This window comes from Synchiropus splendidus, chromosome 9 (genome assembly GCF_027744825.2).
Source record: "Synchiropus splendidus isolate RoL2022-P1 chromosome 9, RoL_Sspl_1.0, whole genome shotgun sequence".
NCBI lineage: Eukaryota > Metazoa > Chordata > Actinopteri > Syngnathiformes > Callionymidae > Synchiropus > Synchiropus splendidus.
Genome location: NC_071342.1, coordinates 8,161,064 through 8,184,314, shown reverse-complemented (window position 1 = coordinate 8,184,314; position 23,251 = coordinate 8,161,064). Strand labels below are relative to the sequence as shown.

The window sequence follows — 23,251 nt, the reverse complement described above, 5'->3', positions numbered from 1 at the left end:
ATGCCAAATCATTTCAGGGGTTTGAGTTTCTTTGTAAGTCGTTTTCAGATTGCCGCGAATAACTGTCCCATCGACAGAAAATGCTGAAAACCGTCAATTACATTTTATAATTTCCTGGTTCCTAATGGTGCGTTTACGTACCAGTCGGAGACGCCGCAGCTTGCTTCACAAATTGCTATCAGAGAACAAAAGGTAATTCGTTTTTCATACCGCTTGTCACTGCCCTATTTGCTTCTTCATCCCGGTTTGCTTCCAGGGCTCAGTTTTATGACGTCATTTCCTGGCCGCATGCGCACATTGGTATTTCAAGACGTTATTTCCTGTCCACATGCGCACATGGGTGTAGCTGCTTGACACATAAATTAGAATAAAATTAGCAACGTCATTGCGCCACGCCTCACTACACACTGGTATTTCATCAAGAGAAGCAGAATTTGAATTACTAAAGTACTACGCCCACGCATTAACTGTATTTTAACCTTAATTTATATATATCACTACATTTGACTTGTATTCAACAATTCGGATATTTTGACAAGATTTCAGATAAAATAATTGGATCTTTCTGTGCAATTTGCACGCAGTTTTCTATCTTGCCTACGATGTTTTGTATATAAAATAAGTTATAGTCATTTATAAATAATGTTGGTGTGTTTTCATGTTTTGTTAATAAAATGTAATCCTCAGAAAAGTTGTGATTCAATGAAAAAGACGTTTGTCCTGTTGTTTATTTGGTTGCAATAAACCAAATTAACCCCTGAGACCTCGTAGGCAAGATAGAAAACTGCATGCAAATTGCACAGAAAGATCCAATTATTTTATCTGAAATCTGTGACAATCAGTGATGTTTGTAAAATGACCACTAGGTGTCGATAGAGAAAAAGAAATAAACAAGAAGAAGGACTAACAGGCTATAAGATGAACAAATAAACAAGGTGACCATCACAAAAGTTTCCTTTGGACGATTCATCAAACAAAACAAAATCTTGTTAAAATATCCGAATTGTTGAATACAAGTCAAATGTAGTGATATATATAAATTAAGGTTAAAATACAGTTAATGCGTGGGCGTAGTACTTCAGTAATTCAAATTCTGCTTCTCTTGATGAAATACCAGTGTGTAGTGAGGCGTGGCGCAATGACGTTGCTAATTTTATTCTAATTTATGTGTCAAGCAGCTACACCCATGTGCGCATGTGGACAGGAATTTACGTCTTGAAATTCCAATGTGCGCATGCGGCCAGGAAATGACGTCATAAAACTGAGCCCTGGAAGCAAACCGGGATGAAGAAGCAAATAGGGCAGTGACACCGCTCATGAGTGACAGGCTACGTTCAAACTTAATTCGTCGACGTTCAAATGTCGACCGCGTTCTTTCTACCGGACGACGGGACTTTCAACTTGAAATTTCGAAGGCGGTTGTAAATTGCACCCGCGCATCTAAATGACGTCACCACATATAGACTTTCATTAAACAGAAAAAGCGACGCGTAATCTGAGCATCTTTCGCCGCATATTTAAGAACGTGAGCTTTAGTTTTCTTATACAACTGTTGCGTATGTGTATTGTCATCAAATGTTGACTTGCATTTGGCGCCTGTCGTGCTTTGTTCGCGACTAACCGTGGAAAGTCGGTGAAGTATGACTCGCTAGCACGGACGAACGGTATGACGCACTGAATTTAAATAATGTAGCCACTACTCGAGGAGTAGTTTCCCTCTTGAATAGCACTTTAGTCTGTTACCTGACACATTCTGCTTCTTGTTCTTTAATGACTTAATTCACTTGGTGGTGGTGCTGGGTAATCGTTGACGCATACGCACGCCGCATCAGGAACTGCCCGGCGACGCTTTTATAACAAAAAAAGGATCAGATCAGAAATATGACCCCAAGTTTGCAGTGGTCATTCGACCCATCCAGAGGTCACAAAGGTGTCCTCATCAGTAACAAACTCCACATGCCATTACCTATTCCTATTTACAGATGAGTGACGTGTGACGGACTGCGTGTATTGTGAAAGCAGAATTGTGTAGATCAACTCACTTCTGCCTTGTCGACCCACTGTTAACCGAACAGACCTTCCAGTCTCGTGCCAGGTGCTTAGAGTGGCATCATGCTTCCATCACAGCCGCTAATCCATTCTGCCTCTGCTCTAATCCAGCAGATTAACTCTCAACCGAAGGACAATGAAGTTGACATGAATTTGCGAGAACGATTAAGACTCTCAAAATGAGCTTTTACTAATCGCACCGCCCCCCGTTTCTTCTCTTCTTTTAACTTGTAAGTCAGCGTCAACACATTGGGAGAGTTTTGTGACGTGCAAGATCAGCCTCAAGAGGGCGCTGTTACCCGCATAATAGCTTGACGTTCCATTGATCGTCACTCGTGCTGTTAGAAAATACAAAATTAGGACATGATGGCTTTTAAATCAACATTTTGTTATCGTTTTCATAATCTGGGACGATCCTGCATGTAATATGTGCTCAATAATGATTGAATTATTTTTTACAAAAACATCTAAGTGTTATGTTTATTTCCTCAAAGAAGGCTTTGATATTGGGGAACGTGTTCCAATAGCTCGTCGTCTTTCTCTTTGACGCATATTCTTGCTTTAATTTGATGTCCTACATATTTGAGTAGATGTCACATTGCATTACATTATCACTTCTTCATGCTTCTGCTTTGAATTATTATTGTGTGTGTGTGTCCTGCGATGGACTGGCGACCTGTCCAGGGCGTGTTCCTGCCTCTTGCTCAGTGACCTCTGGGATAGGCTCCAGCACTTCCCGCAACCCTGAACAGGACTAAGCACTGGTTAAATGGCAATCTACTGTACGTATGTGTTTTTGTTGTTGTTAATGATAATGATGTAGTTGTTATCTTAATGTCAAGGAATGTGTTGAACAGTCTTTCCTCTCATATTCACTGAAATGTTTAAATCGCAAAGCCTGTCCACGTAAATGTTTTTGCACTAGTGATACTGAATACTAATTTTTACTGAATTATAATGCTTTTAATGTTGTTGTATTTAATCCTTATTTTCTTTTTCAGTGCACTACACTAGACATGTGGAAAGTAGTATTAAATGTTGTACCTGCTGCAGACGTGACCATCAGATGTATTTCATTTGGCAGCATTATACTGTGCCTCTCATATGCCTCGGCGCATAACACCTTCGTATCTGTGCCTCACAATGGCATGACAATATGTAAACACCAGCGTGAGGAGAATAAGTAGGAGGATGTTTGTGTAACTGTTTGTTACAGAGCCAAAATGTTCACTGGAAATACCCTTGTTGCAATAATGCACTGAGAAAATGATCCACTGGGTTTATTTTTCTTCTTTTTTCTGGAGAGTTTTTACTGTGTGTTTATAGCTCATGCTTTGTGAGGTGAATTGAATTGTTTGTTCAAGTGTATCTTATTTTGATAACTGGATATGCAAGAGTAGCATAGAGTAGATTATTTATTTGCCTGGAGATACATGTTTGCTTAAACACTCCGACAAACAAGCTCACACACCTTCTTTATCAACAGCCCTCACACGTCAGCAGGCAGCTGGTCTGAGATCAGCTACACATCTGCATGGTTTCTGCACAGTCATACTTGAACTAAGAGGCGCTGACCTGAGGAGGAAAGCATCGGCGCAGTGGGGTTTGAGATTCATCACCTTCATCGGAGGTGAGGAGACAGCTGGCCTCAGTCCAGTGCTGAGGATGGGGTGAACAGCAAGTTTTCCATGCATGATTCCTCTCTCACCTTTCTAAAACAAACCCTGGTCTCGGTTTAGAGGTGCAGTGACACAAGAGCTGACAAATAAAGAGGTGAGCAGACACAATGACAGGTGGGGAAGAACATATTGCATCTCTCACCTCATTTACATCTTCCCTGCAGACTCAAGCTGCCTCCGGGACAGAATGTAAAACCCTGCTGGTCGTCCAGTGGCGCTGCCAGGATGCTGACGTGGCTCACCAAGGCTTGCTTCTCCCCTAAAGTGGGTGAGTGATCCTGGGCTGCCGAGACGACGCAACAAAATGGGTCCACAGAACATTGTTTCCCATTAAGACCCTCGCTCAGACACTTGTGTGGTAGTTTGACTGAACGCTTTTCATTTCATGTTGGACTTTCGGGAAATGTTGATGTTGGTCTGGTCAGGATGGCAGATTCTTAGGGTCGATTAACCTGAAACATTTTATAGGTCAAACTCCAGGCCTGTGCACCACGTCAGGCCCTCAGCTTAACCACTCCCACTGCTCGAAGTCTCATAGTGCACTGCAACAGGTGGAACTCTTGCCCCGCCTTAAGTCATGATAATAAATGTGGTTGTTCTGCAACCTAAAGTTATCAGAGTCAATATGGCGGATCAGAGAAGCGGTAATACATCCCTTTATTTACTATGGAAGTCCATTAGAAGCGCAAAACACTTGGACCTGCCGTCCATCAGGAGCTATTAGTCCAATGTGTTGTGAATGCCAGCACCTGATACAGTCCCTCCAGTTGTTCATAGGTTTCCTCTCTGCACTGTACAATCTGGGCTCAGACTTGTTGTGGCATTCAAGTTTTTTGACGCTTGTCACTTCAGAAGCTCTAAAGCGGTGACCTTGTGTCCCCAAACGTGTCTCTTCGCCTTCGCTCATATTGTGCTGCCACTCAAACCTAGACAACCCGATACATTGACTTAATGTGTAACTCAGCAGCTTTTGTTGCTTAAATCATGTGTGGCTTGAACGTACCCCAGGTCTGTGTTGTACTTTTGGTCCCTGTTTTTCGCCGGTAATTTCATCACTGACCATTTTCCTCTCTCAAGTTGTCTGACAGAAGGTGGTTTTCACTTGTGGTCCAAACCTGCTGGGTAGTGTGTTGGACAACAGGACTGATTCAACAGATGAGGTTCTGATACCAGCCTATGTGAGCATTTATGAAAAACCCCAAAGTTTAAATGTGGCAGATTCCTGCACAAGATGAACAACGGAAGTGACGGAGCTTCAGCTCACAAAGCGAGAATCTGCCCGCCATAAATAAAGTGGCATTCACGCTGATACTGACTGACCTTATCATTCCAAATCCATATCCTGGTCCTGATTCAATAGTCAAGGCTGCAGTTGCACACATCCATTGTTATCGCTCAAATCTTAACTGAACTAGAGCTGAAATTGCTCCTACACACTGTCGTGCGCATCGTGGCTCGTACTGCGGCTCAGGCCGGAGATGAAACAATGACACGCTTCATTTACTCTGGTTGTCGGTCGCTGACACACACACACTCCACCCTGAAGGCTGTGTGTTTATGGCCCATCTAAAATGCTCCAAATATTCGCTGGTAACTGACCTCCTGAATGACGAGTGATGAGCATTGACGTCGGGGTGTGTCAGGGTGAAGAGATATTACGCCTCCTCGACGTGACACTCGCTCGTTTCTCTCTGTGTTTTATCGTTTTTAAACCTGCTGGGCCTCGTCCCTCCCTCCCTCCATGGCTGCACCTCTCTTCCTGCCATCCCTCCATCTGTCGCCGTGAACATGTGACCTCTGAGCTTCAACAGCAAAGCCAAAATCTGCACACCCCATCCATAGTGGCTCTTGAAGACAGTGAGATGAAGACGAGATGCTGATGCTAACACGTGATGACGCTGGCTGGAGGGGATGAGGTGGCGCCAGCGAGGGAGGGGACGGAGGTACGAGAGGGAACCTCCACAGTCACTCCTCCTCTCCTTGAAGCTCAGAGGGGGAGGGACGCAGAGCGAGATGGATGATGGTGTACATACCAATGAGACTGTTTTGCTCCATGTGGACTTCTGAGCTCAGTTCTATTTAAACTGTGATAATCTGAGCGAAGCCTCTTTAATACAATAATCTTCTGATGCCTGCCTACCATCATGACCCCCTGCCTTCAAAAGTTTTGACGTCAGTTTTTGGGGCTGAAATTTGAGCCATCTGGATCAGCTGCAAGATGTGAAACCACAACTAATATGTCAAATATGAATGTCACATGACCAGCTAGCTCCGAAGCATCACTTAGACCTTCAGCTTCCTGATTCAGCGTGTTTCTGTGGGAACTTCCCAGGACTTTGATTGTCCTCTTCAAAGACCAAATGGACCCACACTGTCATCAGAATGCGTGCTGACTCATCTATAATTTCCGTCTGAACATGACTGCCACAGTGATTATGAGCTTACAGTTGAATTCAGCTGCTGCGCCTAAACCACTGTTCTAATCCTCCAAAGTGCATGAAAACCGCCGGTGAGAACAATGGAATGAGAAAATGCGGTGTCACGTGATGCTGTGGCCTGGCTGACGTGAATGCGCACCGTGACTCGGGGGTCGCACGGGCGCAGCTGCAGGAGCTTCTGAAAAGCTGAAGACCCTCTCTCCTCTGGGGGCCATGTTTCACAGCGAGGGGAGCAGAATCAAACAGAAGCTGGCACCAGCTTCTCCTTGCTGGCCTGTGGGGAGGCAGTGAACCTGATCAGATACTTGCACTTGACCTTTCGTGCAGTTAGGCTGCGGCGCGCTGATAAAGAGGGTGGGCTTTGACCACCAGACAACACCCTCCACCCAGACGCTTTTATGTCCATGTAAAAATAAGGCAGTCGATCATTTGTCAGAGCGCCCCCCACAGCACATCTGCTCTGTGATGACTCACCAACTGTGAGACAAAGAGGCGGAGGGTCACATGTGCCGGGCCCCACCTTGGCTGAGCGGTTTGTAATTAATGAGTCAGATTTAAGAGTCCCTTATTCCTGATGTCATTTTGTCAGGTTTATGGAGGCTGTGACATCACGTCACTCTGTCCACCACAGACACAATCTTGTTCAGTAGATTCAGATATTTTAGGGTCAGCATGTTTCGGTAGACTGGAGTGCACTTTTGCTAGCTTAACTATGCCCTCTATATCTTCACCCCCAAACCCTCCAGTCTACTTGTCAGTTAGAAGTTCCCTGTAAAAGTACACAATTATGGACCAAAGTGTTTTTGACAGTTGGATACAGATACAGATCAATACACTGAATTTTTCAGTAGTTGTAACAAGTAGCGATGAACTTTGAACTTCGATGGTTGTGATAATGACAATGAATATTTATATACGTGGCACCTTTCAGACACAGCAGGGCCATAAAGTGAAGTCTTGGAAGTGTCCTGCTCTTGAGATATTTCAGTATGTAATGAACGTCAGTGAAACAGAGCGGCCGCTGACCCTAACCAGGCTGTTTGGGTGGGGTCTGATTCTAAAACTAGCCTTGTAATGACTAATAAAAGGACAGATGTTTCAGGAAGAGTCAGTTAAGAATGAAAGTGTCTTCTTTCTAACAAAGGAAGAAGCTTCTTTGATGTGAAAGTACATTTTACAAAGGACTGAGGCTTGAATACGAATACGACACTTTGTTTCAAAAGCAAGAAGTTCACTGGTTCAACTCAGGTTTCGAGCAAACCTCCTCTCTGTGCTTGTGTGTGGGTTTCCTCTTGGTACTCTGGTTTCCTCCCGGGGTCATGCAGAGGTTCTGAATTGAATAAGTGAGCGGAGGTCTGTCCTTGTGGTCTTGTAGTCAATAGTCCAGAGGGTCCACGGTTGCTGTCCCTTCATATAGGAAGTCAGTGGAGAAGCCAGCGTTATTGGGGGGCTGCCTGCCCACGATCCACCTCGCCTCGGACCGCCGCTGCTGCTCATGCCGGAGCACCTGCGCCCCTACTGAACTTCCCCAAATAAGGCGATGTGAGACCCCCGTGTGATGACGTCATGCCTGGAATGACGGAGAGCCGCGGTGTTGACATGAACGCGCAATTCTGAAATCTGCTCACATAACAATTGACGAAGCGTCTAATCCGCAGCAGCGTTGCTCGCCGCGCACTTGTGGCTCCGGGGAACCGAGCGGCTCCGGACCGTGAGGGAGACAGACAGACAGAGAGAGAGAGCGCGCGGGCCCCTGCAGGAGCAACGCCAGCGTTGCTGTGACGAGTCTGTGACGCGCCAGCAGCCGCAACCAGCAGCAGGAGAGACAGGAGCTGCAGAAGACGGTCTGTCCGCCTCCCTCTGACCACAGACGCCGAGGAGCCGCACGTTCTCTCTCTGCTGCAGACATGGAGGTGCCGGGTTTTGCCCACAACATCGGGAGCCCACTGAGCCCCTGCGAGGGGATGATCAAGGACCTGAGCCTGGACTCCATCCAGCTGTGCGAGCGCGACGGTAGGACGCTGTTTCAGTCCCATGTTTGAGCGCGTGCGGCTCCGGGAGCTGAGCGAAATATTTACCGCACCTGTTCAAAAACTCGGAAATCTCCAGACGCATGTCGTAGCCTCTCCGAGGAGAGCTGAAAAAATGCACTTTTAACTGACCGAACCCATATAAGCCATTCATCCACACACGAATCAACTTGCCGTGAGCACTTGAGCTCGTTTTAAAACAGCAGTTGGCGAACGTGCGCGAGGCTGCATGAACAATTTTAATGTTGCAAAAAAAAAGGCAAGTCATCATCAGGAGGCGGCTGAAACATGGCTGCACCCACATGTGAGCGTCTATATCGGGGTGTTTCAAACTCCATCTCTGCTTCCTCTGCAGTGCATCTTCCGCTCCAATCATTTGTTCAAATACAAAGCCGTTTTATTTGCACGATGGAGAGAAACATGAAAAAAAATTACAGGTAGAATTTTAAATCTGCATGACACTGCAAATGACATATTTATAATAATAAATAAAATAATTAAAACAATACATGAGTCAGGAAAGACTGTAGCATGAATCTGCACTTCAAAACCAAGGCCCGGGGGCCAAATCTGACCCAACAAGACACTTTATGGGGCCACAAGGAGGACAAGGGGAAGTCCATGAATGATAAGCAGTTGAATGTTCATGGAGAGTTTCTTGTGTTGTGAGGTGTCGACGGTGGTGAAGGACCGTTACTGCACTCTCTTAACTCTCATTGTCTTGTGTATACAGTTCAGTAAAAGTTTGTTTTTTTTTTTTGTTTTTTTTTTAACCAAACTAAACCCCTTTGAACAATTGAATTTGACTCTGGTGTAGATTACTTAAAAACGAACACCTGATGGAGTTAACTGTACTTGAGGTGGCGGTTAGGAGTCATGCCATGTCTTGCTTCCACAACGTGATAAACGTGGCGTCAGCAGTGAAGATGATGCATTTTTGCTTAGAATACAATTGCAATTGCAGAAAATCCCAATGTTCCCACAGCCAAAGAAAGGTTTGGGGCACTTTTCAGTGGCCTCCCAAAGAGTTAGGGTGGAGGTGGGTTGTAAGATGAATGCTCCTCGGTGTGACCAACACGTTCAGGGTGAGCTGAACTTGAGCTTTACCTCTTGGACTGATGTGATCTGTGTCTTTCTATGACGTCAGAAGTAACGTATGAGTGCAAGCACTTAGTGTCATGAGCATGGCCGGGCAGATTATAGCTTCATGGTTCCAACCTTTGATGTGGGAGAGAATTATAATCTGCTGGAGATGTTTGAATGGGGTTTAGCTTCTGCCGTGGAGCTGACGTGCTCAGAGCTAGACCCCACCTCATGCTCAGGATGGTCTTCATGATCCACATATCTTTTGAAAATCACTTAACATATAAATGAAAACGTTCCAGATGGGTGTGTCTGAGAGGTAGGCGGAGCCACAGGCCACTGGTTCCACAGCTGAGCCCATGAAGGCGTGTTAATAGAGTGCTCAGTGTGGATGGACAAGAAGCCGCTTCATGATGAAGCATGCTGGACTGTTGTAATTGGACTGTAAAATTCAGGGGTTTGAGTGCACCCCCCCTCGCTGGGGTCCATGGTGGGCCTTCATTAAGGACCCCCAGTAAGTGATCACAGTGCAGTCTTTGTGAAGCACGCTCCCCCAGCACGGCAGCAGCCTCTGTTCTCCCGCCGCTATCGTTCTGAAATCTGAATTATTAATGAAGCTGTGACGTTTCTGTGTGCAGGTGTTTGTGGAGAAGTTGAGCGTGTCCTTCACTCACTCACCCGCATTGCCCTGTGTATGGAGCAACACTTTCTGTTGTTGTTGCTGTGCTATCTGCACTTGCACTCACGCAGCAAACCTTGAAAGTCATTATTCATTCAGGCTGAATTAGCTGTGTCGAAGTTTGTTGTGCAACCAGAGTCATAAGAGCAAGTGAAGAGGAATTATTTATTTATTTAGATTTTCTTTTCCACGCAGGATTCCTACTGTGCTCCATTCACTAACATCCAGTATGCAAATGAAGGTCACTTGGCTTTTCCTTCTCAAATATATATGGCTTTAAAATGTCAATTTACTAGAGTGTGGATGAGTTCACCACAAATGCCTCATGTTGGTGTTGCTTGCTTTGCCACGCCCTTCAGCTGTGTTCCATCAATACAAACCACTCGTGTACATTTCACATACACGCTTCTAAATTTATCTTCCTTATCATTAATATTTGATTTCCAGCATGAAAGGCTGATGTGCCTTTGCTGACCCTGCAAATGGAGATTCATGCTGCCACTGTGGGGTTCCTTGTTGTATGAAAGACACACACACACACACACACACACAACTGTTGGAGCATTTCAATGCTCAGACAAAAGGGAGGAAACAAGTTGCTTCTGTGCTCGGAGGGAAACGGCTTAATGCTTCATTTGTGGTGGTTTCACTGAGAGAAGAGTCCAAGTTCACCTCTCAGACGCCGAGCAACCATTTTAACTTTCTATCCTGATTATTTACGCACAGTAATGAAAAACACACAGACGTCTCACGGGCCGTTTGTTGCTGATATGATTAAGTTGCAGTGATTGATGGCTGCCATTTTCGGTGCCCAAGAGCTGTCTGCTCTCCAGACAGATGGACAGATACAGCATCTTCAATGGAATCTGTCAAACTGCAAACAGAATCTCGACTGTTTCCTGCGAGCCGGTGACGCTCGGACAACAGGCTTATTTTCCCCTCTGAAAGAAACAACAGGACTGAGCGACAAACTGAAAGGCTGTTTTATGCGGCTCACATTTACGTCACGCCTCAGTTGTTGTCTGCTAATAATTCAGCTTATTAATTCTGCTTCGTGAATTAAGCGAATTTAGAGAATTTAGCTTGGTCAGCGAGTTATGTTAGTTGCTACTTTAGCCTCAAGAATAGAACATAATCTAAACCAACAACTGAAGAGTCGTTTGCAATTTTAAGTCTTTATTCCAAAAGCCTTTTAGTGCACCACTTTAAAGCTAGTTGCTGCTAACAAACATTTAAAGCGGAGCAGTGTGGAGTCAAATCACTGAAAGAGGTGTGAAAGGTCCCTTTTAAATAAAATGACGAGTCGTCACTGACCTTAAATGGTGTGTTCCAGTTGTGCTGGGACCTGGGAAACCGACCGTTTCTGACTACGGATCATTGAGAGAGTTAGCTGAGATTTCGGTGTTTGATAGCAGCAGACTAATGCGATAGTTAGACGCTACTCTCGTTTTCAATGGCCACTCTTCAGTCGCGCTAAAACCCGTCCATTGTTTCATAATTCAGATTCCACAGAGAGAAAAATGGTGAGTCACCCTACGAGCAAGTTTGCCTCGACTGTAATTGATGAGTGAGGTGAGTCTGCTGCTGGCTGAAGCCACACTGGAGGTGGAGAGCTGATGAACAGCCTTTTGTTGATGTGACTCTGGGAGAAAGATGCTTCCCGGTTGGCAGCTTCCCTCACTCTCAGCGGGGTCTCAGCGCAGACGAACAAAGCCGCGATTTTTCAAAGGCCTGCGACGGGCGCTGTCTTCGTCTCGATTTTAGATGCGACTTAAAAACAAGCAGTCTGAGTGGAAACTTCTCCCACTGAAACTGTGAAATATCAGCCACATTATGACAAGGCTGATGCCTCTCCAACGTCTTCTGCTGCGAGTAACTCCAGTCAGGTGAGACTGGAACAAAAGCTTGCAGAGAGCTGCTCCAGGAGCTCTGTTTGCATGTCAACAGGATTTGTATTGATCTGCTGCGTCGATACCTTCGCCGTGATGCTGTTTGATTGTGTGTAGAGTAAAAGGGCAAAGTCTCATATGGAAGGATCCTTAATCTCCTGCGGACGGGAAAGTCGGGAAGATACAATTATAAAATGATGGAACCAGAGGTGGAGATTGATGGAGCTAGTGGGAGGCGTAATGGGTCATTGGAGGAGACTGAGTGAGCAGCAGGGCTCAGTTTTAATACAGACGCGTGACCCGGAGAGGGCCAGTGAGCAAGGGTGAACTCCAGTGCTCCATGTTCAAGCAGCTACACTTCAAACACACCTTCTAGCTATTTCATGATGAGAAAGAGAGGAAATGACATCACCAGTAGCACCGTGGACAATGTTCTCATCCTGTCGTGAGTTGGCTTCTCATTTCTATAAAAATGCATCAGACAGAGTTGCGCCTCTTCTCACATGGCTTATTAAAGCTATCACAACATCCCAAGTGTTACACATGCCGACGAGAATATGCTGACACACATCGACTTATTGCAGCTGATGACTCATCAGAATGCACCTGGCGCAGTGTAATGCCGGCAGCATGTGTGTGACACACTGAGGCTGCTCTTACTGCCCGAATGACCTTCATTCTGATCCGCCATTCATGATCTCCCCTCAAAGTCGAGGTCGCAGCAGCAGGAGTTCATACAGATATTGTGCGACTTTTATTGATCGTCCTTGGCTCCTTGGTGCTGATTCCCTGAGCCAGTCAGTGGCCGGGACACTGATCGGCCTGCTCTCATTGTCGCACCTCGCCCTTCTGCCCTAAGTGAGCCTCTGACTCATGCTTTTTTATTAGCGTTCAGTCTTTGGCAAGTCATTGAAATAAAATAAATAAAACCTCTGTCAGCTGTGGAGTCCCTCACTATCACTTTGTGTGGAGAAAGAAAAGTTTCTCAGCTTCAAATTCCAAACTGAAACAATCCTATTTAAACATGTTGAGTTAAGTCGTGCAGAGTCTCTGAATGAACTGCTGACTCAGTCTGAAGTCCTCCCAGTGATGTGTAAGCATCAGCTTCAGCTTTTTCCTGTGTAATTAAATGTTGTCGGAGTAAACAGGCAGGTGAGGAGGGGCCCCGTGGAGCGGCGGAGGAAAACATTACTGTCGACATAAACAGAGTGACACGCTGCTGTCTGAGGAACAACAAACTCTCGAGCAGATTTCAGATCGTACCCCGACATTGTGCCGACACATTCAGGTGTTTAGGGTCCAGAAACGGTCTCAAATGAAACGCCTGGATGCTACTGTTGATGATTAATGTTTTGCCAGGAAAGTCTAGTAATATATATGTTAAAAATGGCTTGAATTATGTATCATTTATTTGTTCAATCTCTATTGTAAAGGTCTTATTTTGTATAAAATGGTAATATTTTTACATTTACGAATATGTTAATGCATATGATGTTTTGTCCCCACATTAGGTGGCAATATTTAATATTTCTCCTCACAGTTTTGCCTTCCTGCTTTATTGTCATGTCTTCTCTTTTTAAAATGGCTTTAAGATCTCTGTGTAATTTCCTACATCTGCTTCCTTTGAAACTTTTATCTTTGCGATTTAGATTAGATTCATTCAGTTTTTGTCCTTCTTTGTGTCGATTCTGACAGTCTGAAGTAACAACGAAGTTGGAATTAAAAGCTGTAATGTCCCTTTAAATGTATAATCCAGCCTCCTGGTTTTCCATCTCACGGCTTAGTTCTGTGAAAGGTCAGACACCCTCGCCGGTCTGGACCTGGCGGACTTTCTGGCAGAGCTGTGTCCTGTCCCACCATTGACCCTCCAAATCCAGCTTCCTTTTCACTCTCTGGATTTTCGAAGTCCGACTGCGCGCAGTGGAGTTTAGGTCCCATCATACATGAGCACGTGTTCATTAAAATCTCAATGTAACATATTTGAGCTCACTAAAGCTACTTTGAAGGCTGATCCTGCGGCACCAGTCCCACTTTGATGTGGGAAATGTAATCCAGGTTACTCCACGAATCATAATCCTGATTGCAGTTCAGCAGTTATTAACACAGATATTTCCAGATTTGATAAATGTGCCCTGATTGGAATTCAACTGAAATAAAGACGAGTGAGGAACAGAGCCTCATCAAACGTGATTCATTCAGTTACCATCCTGGTTCAATGCTGACTAATGAAGTTAGCTGACCGTAAAAAGGTTCATATTCATGATTAAAAAACATCTGCTTTGACTTGAGGCTCCATTGTTGTTTCATACTCTAGTTTTTGTTGCACGTTTGGCCTGAACACGTTTTGTGTTTTTCTGTTTCTCCTCATCCCGTTGGAGGTTGTTAAGACAAGTGGCCTGGTGTCCGTCTGGTCTGCTGTGCTTGTCACCATTTGGATCCGTGTCCCGTGACATTTTGAGGCCTCCTGGAAGTCCCTTTGTTCTCAGTTGTTTGCAGCATTTTTATGGACAGAAGTTCTGGGTGCAGCCAGAGTAGAAAGGTGTTTCAGTCTGAAGAGCTCAGGATCTCGTCACCAAATGATGTTGGGTGCATCATGCTGATACCTGCAAGCCTCACTGGGACCACTAAATGCCTTGTGGGATGAGGAGCAAGTCCTCTTAGTTGGAGGCCGTGGTTGCTGTCTGGAAGAATCTGGATCGGGCTGCCGTGGTTGGTGAATAGATCCCAGGGGAAAGAAGGGGTCACGACGATGAAATGAGGCTGCTTAGGTACCTTGTGCTTCTCTGCATATATAGAAGGTTTTCTTTGCCTGGTCCGGTTGCCTTTCGTCTGTTGCGTGATGTTTGGGGTAAGTGAGCTCTCACAAACATGACTGAGAGCAAAGTTCCAGGGACAGCAGGTGCTAGTTTTGCACTCATGCCAGTAGCCTGCCTGTGTTGCACTGTGTGAGGCTGGAGAGCTCACAACCGTGATGACTGCACGGTCGGATTGTCGTCTGCAGAAGCAGCAGCCGGTCTTTCTTCTCCATTAAAGATGATTATTTGAGTTAATCAGCTAAAAGTGATTAGAGACAGTGATTAGTGGAGAATTAAGGTGGGGGTGGGGTGGGGTGCGGGTCTAGTTCGGTCTGCTGGTTCGGAAGTTAATTCATCTCCTCTCGTCTCGCATTCAGGAATGGTCTACGGATGCAGCTTCTGCATGCAGACTTGTATCTAAACACATCATCCAGTTCATATTCGGCCCATCAGAGGTGTAGCTGTCTGTCACATGGAAGTCGGCGTCATCCAAAATGTGAGAGTGGTTATAGTAACTGCTGATGTGCCGTGACCCTGCAGGAGTGTGAGTGGGAGCAGCTCCGCAAAGGGTTGTCTAACTGGCTTTGATGCCCACTTGGCCCAACATCATCGCCCTTTCCCCCGTGTCCACTTGAACTGCTGACTCAGCATTCTACAATGGTCCGCCTCGATACCTCGACGTTTTCCTTCAGAGCAAGGGTGAAGAGTGTAGTCTTGAGTTGAGCCTGCTGTATTTCACGCTGACATTATGACTTTATTCCAGTTGGAATGTCCAGCTCTAGTGAGGCTGCTGCAGTCATGACCTCACCTCGCTTTTCTGCTGAACAGTTTCACAAGCAAGAAATGGTCTTTCTCACAGTCGCACAGCTGTTCTCCTCTGACACCAGCGAGACACCCCCAAGAGATCTGGCCTTCATGGGGCGACATGTCTTTGACCCTTGTCTGTAAACCCTTGAGATGGCTGAGAATCGCAGCAGTGTTGAGCCACAAAGACGACAAACACATTCACAAGGAAGATTAGAAATCCAAAAGAGCGGATTAGAACCGGAAAATAAGGTCAAGACAATCCCAGGGTGAAGACAGAAGAACACCATGTCAAACTCTTCTGTTGGAACTGCTGCAGAAGGCTCCACACTTTCAGCTCTTCTGAGAGGTGCAAAAGCTGCATAGGCTTCACTGTAACTGCTCATGTGTCCAGTAAATCTGCACTGTACTGATGTGTGCATTGCATGATGTTATAAACAAGCGACATACTGTAGTTTCCAGACTGGATTCATTCACAAGGCTCAGTATGTGTCTGCATGGGAATCACCTGTCCAGCTTACATGGAGCCCGAGGTCAAACCTCACACCTGAGTCACCTGGTTCCACACACACCAACCCCGTACTGACCCACTATAGGCTTCTGTAGACTGCCGAGTGACGTCCCGACAGCCTTAAATATTTAAAGACTTAACAACAACAGTGCTTGTGTCCAGAACTTATTTGGGACCAGAGTTTGAAGCCCCGTGGTTTGATGCACTGGGTGTCTGCTGCACCTCTAAATAGCTGTGTCCTCTCGTCCGTCACCCCCTCAGCTGATGGGCAGCGAGGCACTCAGCTGCTCCTGCTATTGTCCCTGACAGTGAAGTTGTGCAGCATTCATCTCCACTCACGCTGGTGTTGACCGCTGTGAGTGCACAGAAAGCATATTGTTGCTGTGCCAAATGGGCGGAACCACGTCCGATGCAAACTCCATATCCAGCCTAATTGTACAAAGGACTAATTGAAGCGTGTTCTGACATTTTCTCTGGCCTCTCCGTGGCCCTCACTACCACCGAGACCCACTGGTTTCAAGTCTCATGACTGGTGAGGGGCGGGATCGTTCATTGTCATGTACAAATGTTGCGTTGGCCTTTCAGCCGGAGCCGGAGCTGTGAAATGGTGATGATGCAAGTCAGGAAACTTGACAGCGACATTCTAAATGTCAGGGTCGGACGGATGTGAGCAGAGCGCCGCGTGTTTCTGATGATGGAGGGATGATTCTCGGCGGACCGGAGATTCAGCCGACGATGCTGGGAATATTTAATGCTGCATATGTTCTGGATAGGTGTGCGCAGAGGGCCGATGTGTTTCCATGGCAACATATGTGGTGCTTGGCTACGGAGGCTGGCGAAGTGTGTTTGACTGTAATAAGGCGACTGAGTGGAGTTGCCATGAGAAGCAGCAGCAGCAGCAGGGAGGGAACAGCTTCTGTCTTTGTTCGCTGGTGTCAGTCACAATAGCTGCCAGCTCCTTCAAGTCTTTGATACGTGTCATTAAAACCAGTTCCAGCTGAGGGGGTTTGTGTTTGGACCGGGAAAATCATAGATGAATGCATTGAATGAAATGGGATTGATGAATGGTCAGGCGCCGGCTCATCCGCCGAGACTCAGAGTGCAGCCAGGATTCTGGGACTCACTGCTGTGAAAATATTAGACTCCTTCATGAAAGTTACTCTGCATTTTTGTTCATTTCAATCCAAAAATGAAAGCAAATGACCTCTGGTCTACGACTCAGTCAACTGACATATCTCCAACTACTGCCCATCCAGTGTTCTGTCTTTGGAGCTTGTCCATGGAAGAACTGTTGTGGCACTAGAGACCACTAGGGGGCACACCACACGTTCAAAAAATACAAGGCAGAGGCACCATCAAGGTGAAGAGAGCATCATCAACATCACCATCGGCTTGTAAAATAAACCACATTAGCTCTGTAATGGTGTCTGCAGGTACCATACCCTCGACATGCTTGAGCTTCACTGCGCCGCTGAGCAAGGCTTAAATCAATAGCTCTGTCTTAATCTGCCTCTGTTGCTTCCATTTCATTAGTTGAACTAGAAAGGAACTCAGGAGAGTGCAGCCCTCCAGCAAGCTTTTCATTCCCCTCTTTTTTGTTATTTTTGCAATATTTTTACCCAATATTTTTGTCCTAAATTAACTGTATTTTTACAAATCGCTAGGAGGTGATTCGGAAAGCAGGTGGCAGTAGTGACACCACTTCAAAAACATATGAAGCTATTTGTTTGTCTGTTTAAAGGCCAGGCTGTTTTTATATTCCCAGACAGGAAACACATGCGAACTGTGAGCAGCTAGCCTGTAGCTTGTGTCAAAGCAGAGCAAATGTTTGGAAATCCGAGCAGTCAAAATGTAATGTACCCGACATGAAATGCTTGTGTATTGTTCAGCATTTGAAAGCAGCAAAGTGTGAGCCTCAAACCGTTGTGTTAACAGCCTGATGAATCTCCCGTCTGTCTGCCTCCTGACAGGTAGTAACTCCCAGGACGGCAGCCTCTCCGAGATGGAGCAGCTCCCGGTCCCTCAGAACATCAAGATCAGCAACATCACCTGCGACTCGTTTAAAATCTGCTGGGAGATGGAGGCGCGCGGCAAAGAGCGCATCACCCACTACTTCATCGACCTCAACAAGAAGGAGAACAAGAACTCCAACAAGTTCAAGCACAAGGTAGCTATGAGTGGAAGGGTGGCACTGCAGACGGAGGTCGAGACGTCGACGTGCTCTTATCCGTGACACAAAGACAGGCTGACAATGTGAGGATGAGTCATGTTGAAGAGACTCGCACCATTTAGTCTGTAGAAGAAAAGGCAGTGGAGCCTGAAAATGTGATGCGCGATCAAGCTGCTTAAGTGTCACACATTCATCTGTCAGACAAACGCTTCCCTTTACTGGTCGATTGGTCTGGTGTTTCCTGGATTTTTTGGGAGTCCATGCAATGTGTTCTGTGGGACATATGAAATGTTGGCCTCTGCCCAGGAGGTCATGTGATCGTCTGTCTGTCTTAGCCAAAGAGCTTGAAGACATTACTGATGATTCATCAACCTTCTGGATTATCATCTGGATCCAAAAATCTTCTCAAGATTCCTCACTCTGACGTGGCTGTGTTTGTTGTGCAGTGAGCTTTGGTATACTGCTGCCACCTGCTGTCCCAGAGAGCTCAATGCTATCAATCACGTCTTGAGTCGCTACTAATGAAATGACGTCTGTTCATAAAATAAAGGAAGCAATAATATTGAGGGCTTTTCTAGATGAATTTGGTTTCTACTTTGTTTCCCAGTTATATTCCATTCAAAACCAGGTTCTCAACTCATGGTTTTCTCATGGTAATAATCGTAATATTTCTTCAGCACCACTGCAATACTCTGTCAAAGTGTTCATTACTAGCTAGCTAACAGGAAAATATTTCTATATAGATTTGAAATAGGATGTTATCTTTTAAACCACATGGTGTTTAGTCTGAGTTTGGAAGGGCAGACTCTGTCGTCTGAGACGCCAAATGTCAAGAGGACGTCAGTCTTTTAGTGCTAAATTGACTCTAATCTCACACCCTCAGGGGATGTCGGTCAGTGACCACTGAACTAGTGGGTCATTCTTACAATCTCATTTCATCACCTCAGTCTGGACTGAGTTCTGGATCTGGTAACCCCACACCACTATGTGCAGCGGCGTTGATGGATTATTGGACTGACTCTGTTGCTAGGCAGCGGCTGGTCACTGTAACGCTCCGGCCAGGCGTCGACACTACAGTGCACTACTGTGTCACCTGCTCCATCCACTTGTGTGCCACTGAAGGTAACCAACCGCCTGCCCTCTGTCCCGCAGGACGTCCCCACCAAGCTGGTGGCCAAAGCCGTCCCTCTGCCCATGACAGTTCGGGGCCACTGGTTCCTGAGTCCACGCACAGAATACACGGTGGCGGTCCAGACGGCGTCCAAGCAGAACGACGGAGACTACGCCGTGTCGGAGTGGAGTGAAATCGTCGAGTTCTGCACAGCTGGTGAGCAGTAATGAGCTTCCGCTGTCATGTGACACAGCGTTGTGCTCCGGACAGAGGAGCACAGAAGATGGCAGCGGGGATTGATGGAGATGTGGAGGAGGGGGATGCAGGGGAAGGGGGATTAGCGCCGAGTTGTGCTGTTCATCAGTGGATGAGAGGTCACAGAGGTCGGAGTTGCTTGCTTGGAGGATAGAAGGGGGAGGTGGGAAGTCACACACACATAGCTGCACTTCATCTCCTGCAGACCGCCTTTGTCCTTCTCTTCCTGCTGCCTCACCACACCACTGTCAAGTCTTAAAGGGGCTGCGCAGTGTGAGTCTGAGCATGAGTCTGGTAGGAGGCTGAACTCTGAGCTGTAGCTTTCAGAGGCTTTCCGTGAGAACGCGCGCAGTACCGACTATGGCCAGCTGGGGGCGATGTGAGCGGAGCTGGTGTTTGAGCGCGGCTAATTGTGCAACGAAGAAGCCGCCGTCCCGGCAGTGAGCGGTGCTACTTCCGATCCGCGGCAGTGTCTTCAGTCGAGTGTTCTTCCTCCAACGCAAGGACTGGACTCTATTCATATATCGCCGTGTCGTTTGCTGCATCCGAGTCGAGCTGGTGCGCCGAAAGACCAGGTCCGGGCCCAAAGCTCGGTTCGTTCGTGTCGGCTGCGCGTTCGTCAAATGGCGTTCCGGAGACGCAGGATTTTGGCGCTTTACCTGCTGTGGAAGTATCTTAAAAGCAAGCGCCGCCTCTGGGTCCAAGCCACTCGCCCGAGGCGCCTTCAGCCCCGTGAGGTTCGCCCACCTGTCCGTGAGCCGCGGGTGGACGACGCGCAGTTCAGACGGGACTTCAGACTGACCCGCAGGCAGTTCGACGACTTGTTGCGGCGACTCGGTGACCGGATATCGCACCAGGACACCAACTACAGGCTCTCCATCCCTGCCTGGCAGCGGCTCTCCATCTGCCTTCGGTGAGTCACGCCACAGTTCCTCGTTATTTTTCTCTATAGTATTGCAACTCCCTCTTAAAATACTGCATACTCAAACCTAAATACGCGCACGTCATTTCCTCTGCCTTTCACACCAATGCAATGATGTTCACGTGCTGTGGAAGTTCCATCTTAAGTCACCAGAATGTTAAAAAGTCACATCATAATCCACGTTGTTTTTGGTGCAGCTATCTTTCGACCGGAGACTCCTTCAGGAGCATCGCCAACTGCTTCCACGTGGGTGTGTCCACCGTCCAGAAGATCGTCCCCGAGGTCTCCACTGCCATCTGGGATTGTCTCGCTGGGGAGTTCATGGCGGTTCCCTCCACAGACGACTGGAGGACTGTTGCGGAAGACTTTGCTCAGCGCTGGAACTTCCCTCTGTGCTGCGGAGCTCTGGACAGCAAGCATGTGGTGCTGAAATGCCCACCACACTTAAGGACGGTCTCTTTGGTTGTTATTGCTGTCGTGGATGCTAACTACTGCTTCAGGCTGGTAGATGTTAGTGGGTATGGGAAAACTAGTGACTGTGGGATCCTGGCTAACTCGGCGTTTGGCCAGGCGCTGCGAGACGGTTCTCTGCGTCTGCCTGCCGACCGACCTCTGCCAGGAGCTGAGCACAAAGGAGCTCAGCCTCATGTATTTGTGGGCAGCGAGGCCTTCCCTTTGCGGAGGAACCTCATGAGACCTTACCCTGGACGGAAGCTGGCTCGGGATAAAGACACGTTCAACTACCGTCTGTCCAGAGCTCGGCTGGTGGTGGAGAACGCCTTCAGAATCCTCTCATCTCAGTGGGGGATGTATCGACGTGTGATTGTGATCCGCCCTGAAGTTGTGGAGAAGTGTGTGAAGGCGACCTGCGTTCTCCATAACTTCATGATGATGACATCAGAGGACAAGGAACCAATGTCGGAGAGCCTGCCGGCTTTTGAGGGGCAGCTGACAAGTTTCAGTCGTGTCGCCTCCAACAACCACAGCAGGGAGGCCGTCCGGGTGCGGGAGACTTTCACAGAGTACTTCTCTGCTGAGGGCATAGTTCCAAGGCAGCAAGGCTCCTCTGAGAGCCACCCTCCTGCTCCTGCTGATCAAAGTGTCCAGCTTCAATAAAGCTGCTGTTGAACTGCTGATTTGTGATCTTTTCTTCCTGGTGCTCACTGAGTTGCTGTCAGGACAGATGAAACTGGCTTGAGACTAGGAGTCACCAGGACGGTGGGAAGAACATTTTCGGGTGCTAAAGCTTACATAAGGGCCAAGACACACTATGAAACAGTACCCTACTTTTCTGAGGCTACTAGATGGCGCCCTTGGTCTAGAAATGATGTGAGGTTTCACTGAACTTGTTGGTGAAATCCAAACATTTTGTACAGTGCCACCTGGTGGCCTCTGAAAATAAAGCTACTGTTCAGTGGAGCCTCACCGACGCATCACCACTAAACATGTCGCAGCTGTTCTCATGAATCACATGAGTCTCGCTTGGTGTGGACGCCCCTCAAGTCTGCAGCAAACGTTGGCTGCCCGAGTGACTTCTGTCCCTGAAAGGTTGGGTGAGGACCTCTGCCATCTGCTGGAGACTCAGAGTAGAGTTGCTGCTTCTCCATGCTTTCATCATGTGGACTACTGCAACTGTCTCCTTGTAGGACTTAGCCAGGCGTCCCTGTCCCGTCTGCAGCTGGTCCAGAATGCTGCAGCCAGGTTCTCACCAGGGTCACGCAAAAGGTCACCCCCATTTAGCTTCTCTTCACTGGCTGCTTGTGACTTTTAGGATTGATTTTAAAGTTCTTGTGTTTGTTTCTGAAGCTTTAAATGGTCTCGCCCCTCAGTATCTAGTTGAGTTTTTAACCCCCTATGTTCCTCCGTGGTCCTTGAGGTCAACTGACCAGCTGCTCCTGGAGGTACCTAAAACTGAGAGGATACCGGGCTCTCACAGTCTGTGGCCCTCCCTCCCCATGTTAGCGTGACTGGCACCATCACTGTCCACCTCCGAAACACACAGAAAACACACTCTTACTCTTTGGCTTTTATACAACCGCACAGCTGATCTTTTTAGCACTTTTTAAGTGTATCTGCCATGTTTTGTTTTTGTTGTTTTCAATGTTAGTTTTATCCTGATTTTACAGTTGTACGGCACTTATTATTGCTTTTTTAAGTGCTATATAAATAAATATGGTATGGTGTGGCTGCTTCTCTGTGTAGGACTTGACTGTTGATGTCACTGATTCCGGCTGCCAAAAGGAACACAAGGTCTCAGCACCTTTGCTCTTCTTCCATGAGCAGTTAAAAAAAAAAGCTCCTCGTCTGTTTCCAGATTACTCCACGGTGCATCTCAACCAGCTGCTGGAAAAGGCTGAAGTGATCGCTGGCCGGATGCTGCCTTTCTCCGTCTTCTACAGGAACCAGAACAAAGAATACTTCGACCACGCCAGGTAGGTTGCTGCTGTTATTCAATCCTCTGGTTTCCTCCCGTGATGACTAAAGCGGTAGGAGGTCTGTGTTTGAGGTCAGCGCTGGTGCACTGGCTCCGTTTCTCTTGTTTGTCCTGAGCCTGACGTGGTTCCTTTGAAGTGTGTCGAAGCCCTGTGTGGGTAACCAGCACGTCACTGCAGGTGCCTGTTGCATGTCTCCACCGCCACTCTGTCAGTGCAGTTGAATCATCTGCAGCAGCTTCTCACTGTGCTTCCTGTCAGTCTCACTTCCTTGTGCCATGATCGCCCACCTGAAACGCTGCAGTGCTCCAAAAACACCCTCAGCTCCTTGAGTTGATGTGAGCCTGGGACTGTGGAGCCAGTGAGAGGAAGTCAAACCTGTCTGTCAGAATGGTAGGAAGAAC

General features: G+C 47.0%; 2 protein-coding genes across 5 annotated transcripts in view; both read left to right on the top strand.

Moving 5' to 3' along the window:
• The first annotated feature begins 1,266 nt into the window (after nt 1–1,266).
• Nucleotides 1,267–23,251, top strand: part of phyhiplb (phytanoyl-CoA 2-hydroxylase interacting protein-like b) — a 26,546-nt gene continuing 4,561 nt past the window's right edge. Inside the window, exons 1-7 of one of the 4 annotated variants that reach the window (XM_053874348.1) lie at nt 1,267–2,831; nt 3,536–3,679; nt 3,789–3,822; nt 3,893–3,996; nt 17,928–18,124; nt 19,280–19,454; nt 22,730–22,847. In XM_053874348.1, coding sequence (XP_053730323.1) covers nt 3,954–3,996; nt 17,928–18,124; nt 19,280–19,454; nt 22,730–22,847 — 533 coding nt within the window. In that variant the 5' untranslated portion in view covers nt 1,267–2,831; nt 3,536–3,679; nt 3,789–3,822; nt 3,893–3,953. Of the gene's footprint in view, nt 2,832–3,535; nt 3,680–3,788; nt 3,823–3,892; nt 3,997–7,233; nt 8,180–17,927; nt 18,125–19,279; nt 19,455–22,729; nt 22,848–23,251 lie in introns of those variants that run through there. The other 3 variants (XM_053874345.1, XM_053874347.1, XM_053874346.1) reach the window with 3 other exon arrangements.
• Nucleotides 19,600–22,706, top strand: LOC128764545 (uncharacterized). Its single transcript, XM_053874344.1, has 2 exons — nt 19,600–20,406; nt 20,613–22,706. Exons 1-2 carry the CDS (start codon nt 20,117–20,119, stop codon nt 21,529–21,531), a joined length of 1,209 nt encoding a protein of 402 aa, XP_053730319.1. The 5' UTR covers nt 19,600–20,116; the 3' UTR covers nt 21,532–22,706.

Coding starts and splice junctions, on each gene's coding strand:
- LOC128764545 (XM_053874344.1), top strand. CDS start 20,117: ATGGCGTTCCGGAGACGCAGGATTTTGGCGCTTTACCTGCTGTGGAAG. Junction 20,407..20,612: donor CGGCTCTCCATCTGCCTTCG/GTGAGTCACGCC, acceptor TTTTTGGTGCAG/CTATCTTTCGACCGGAGACT.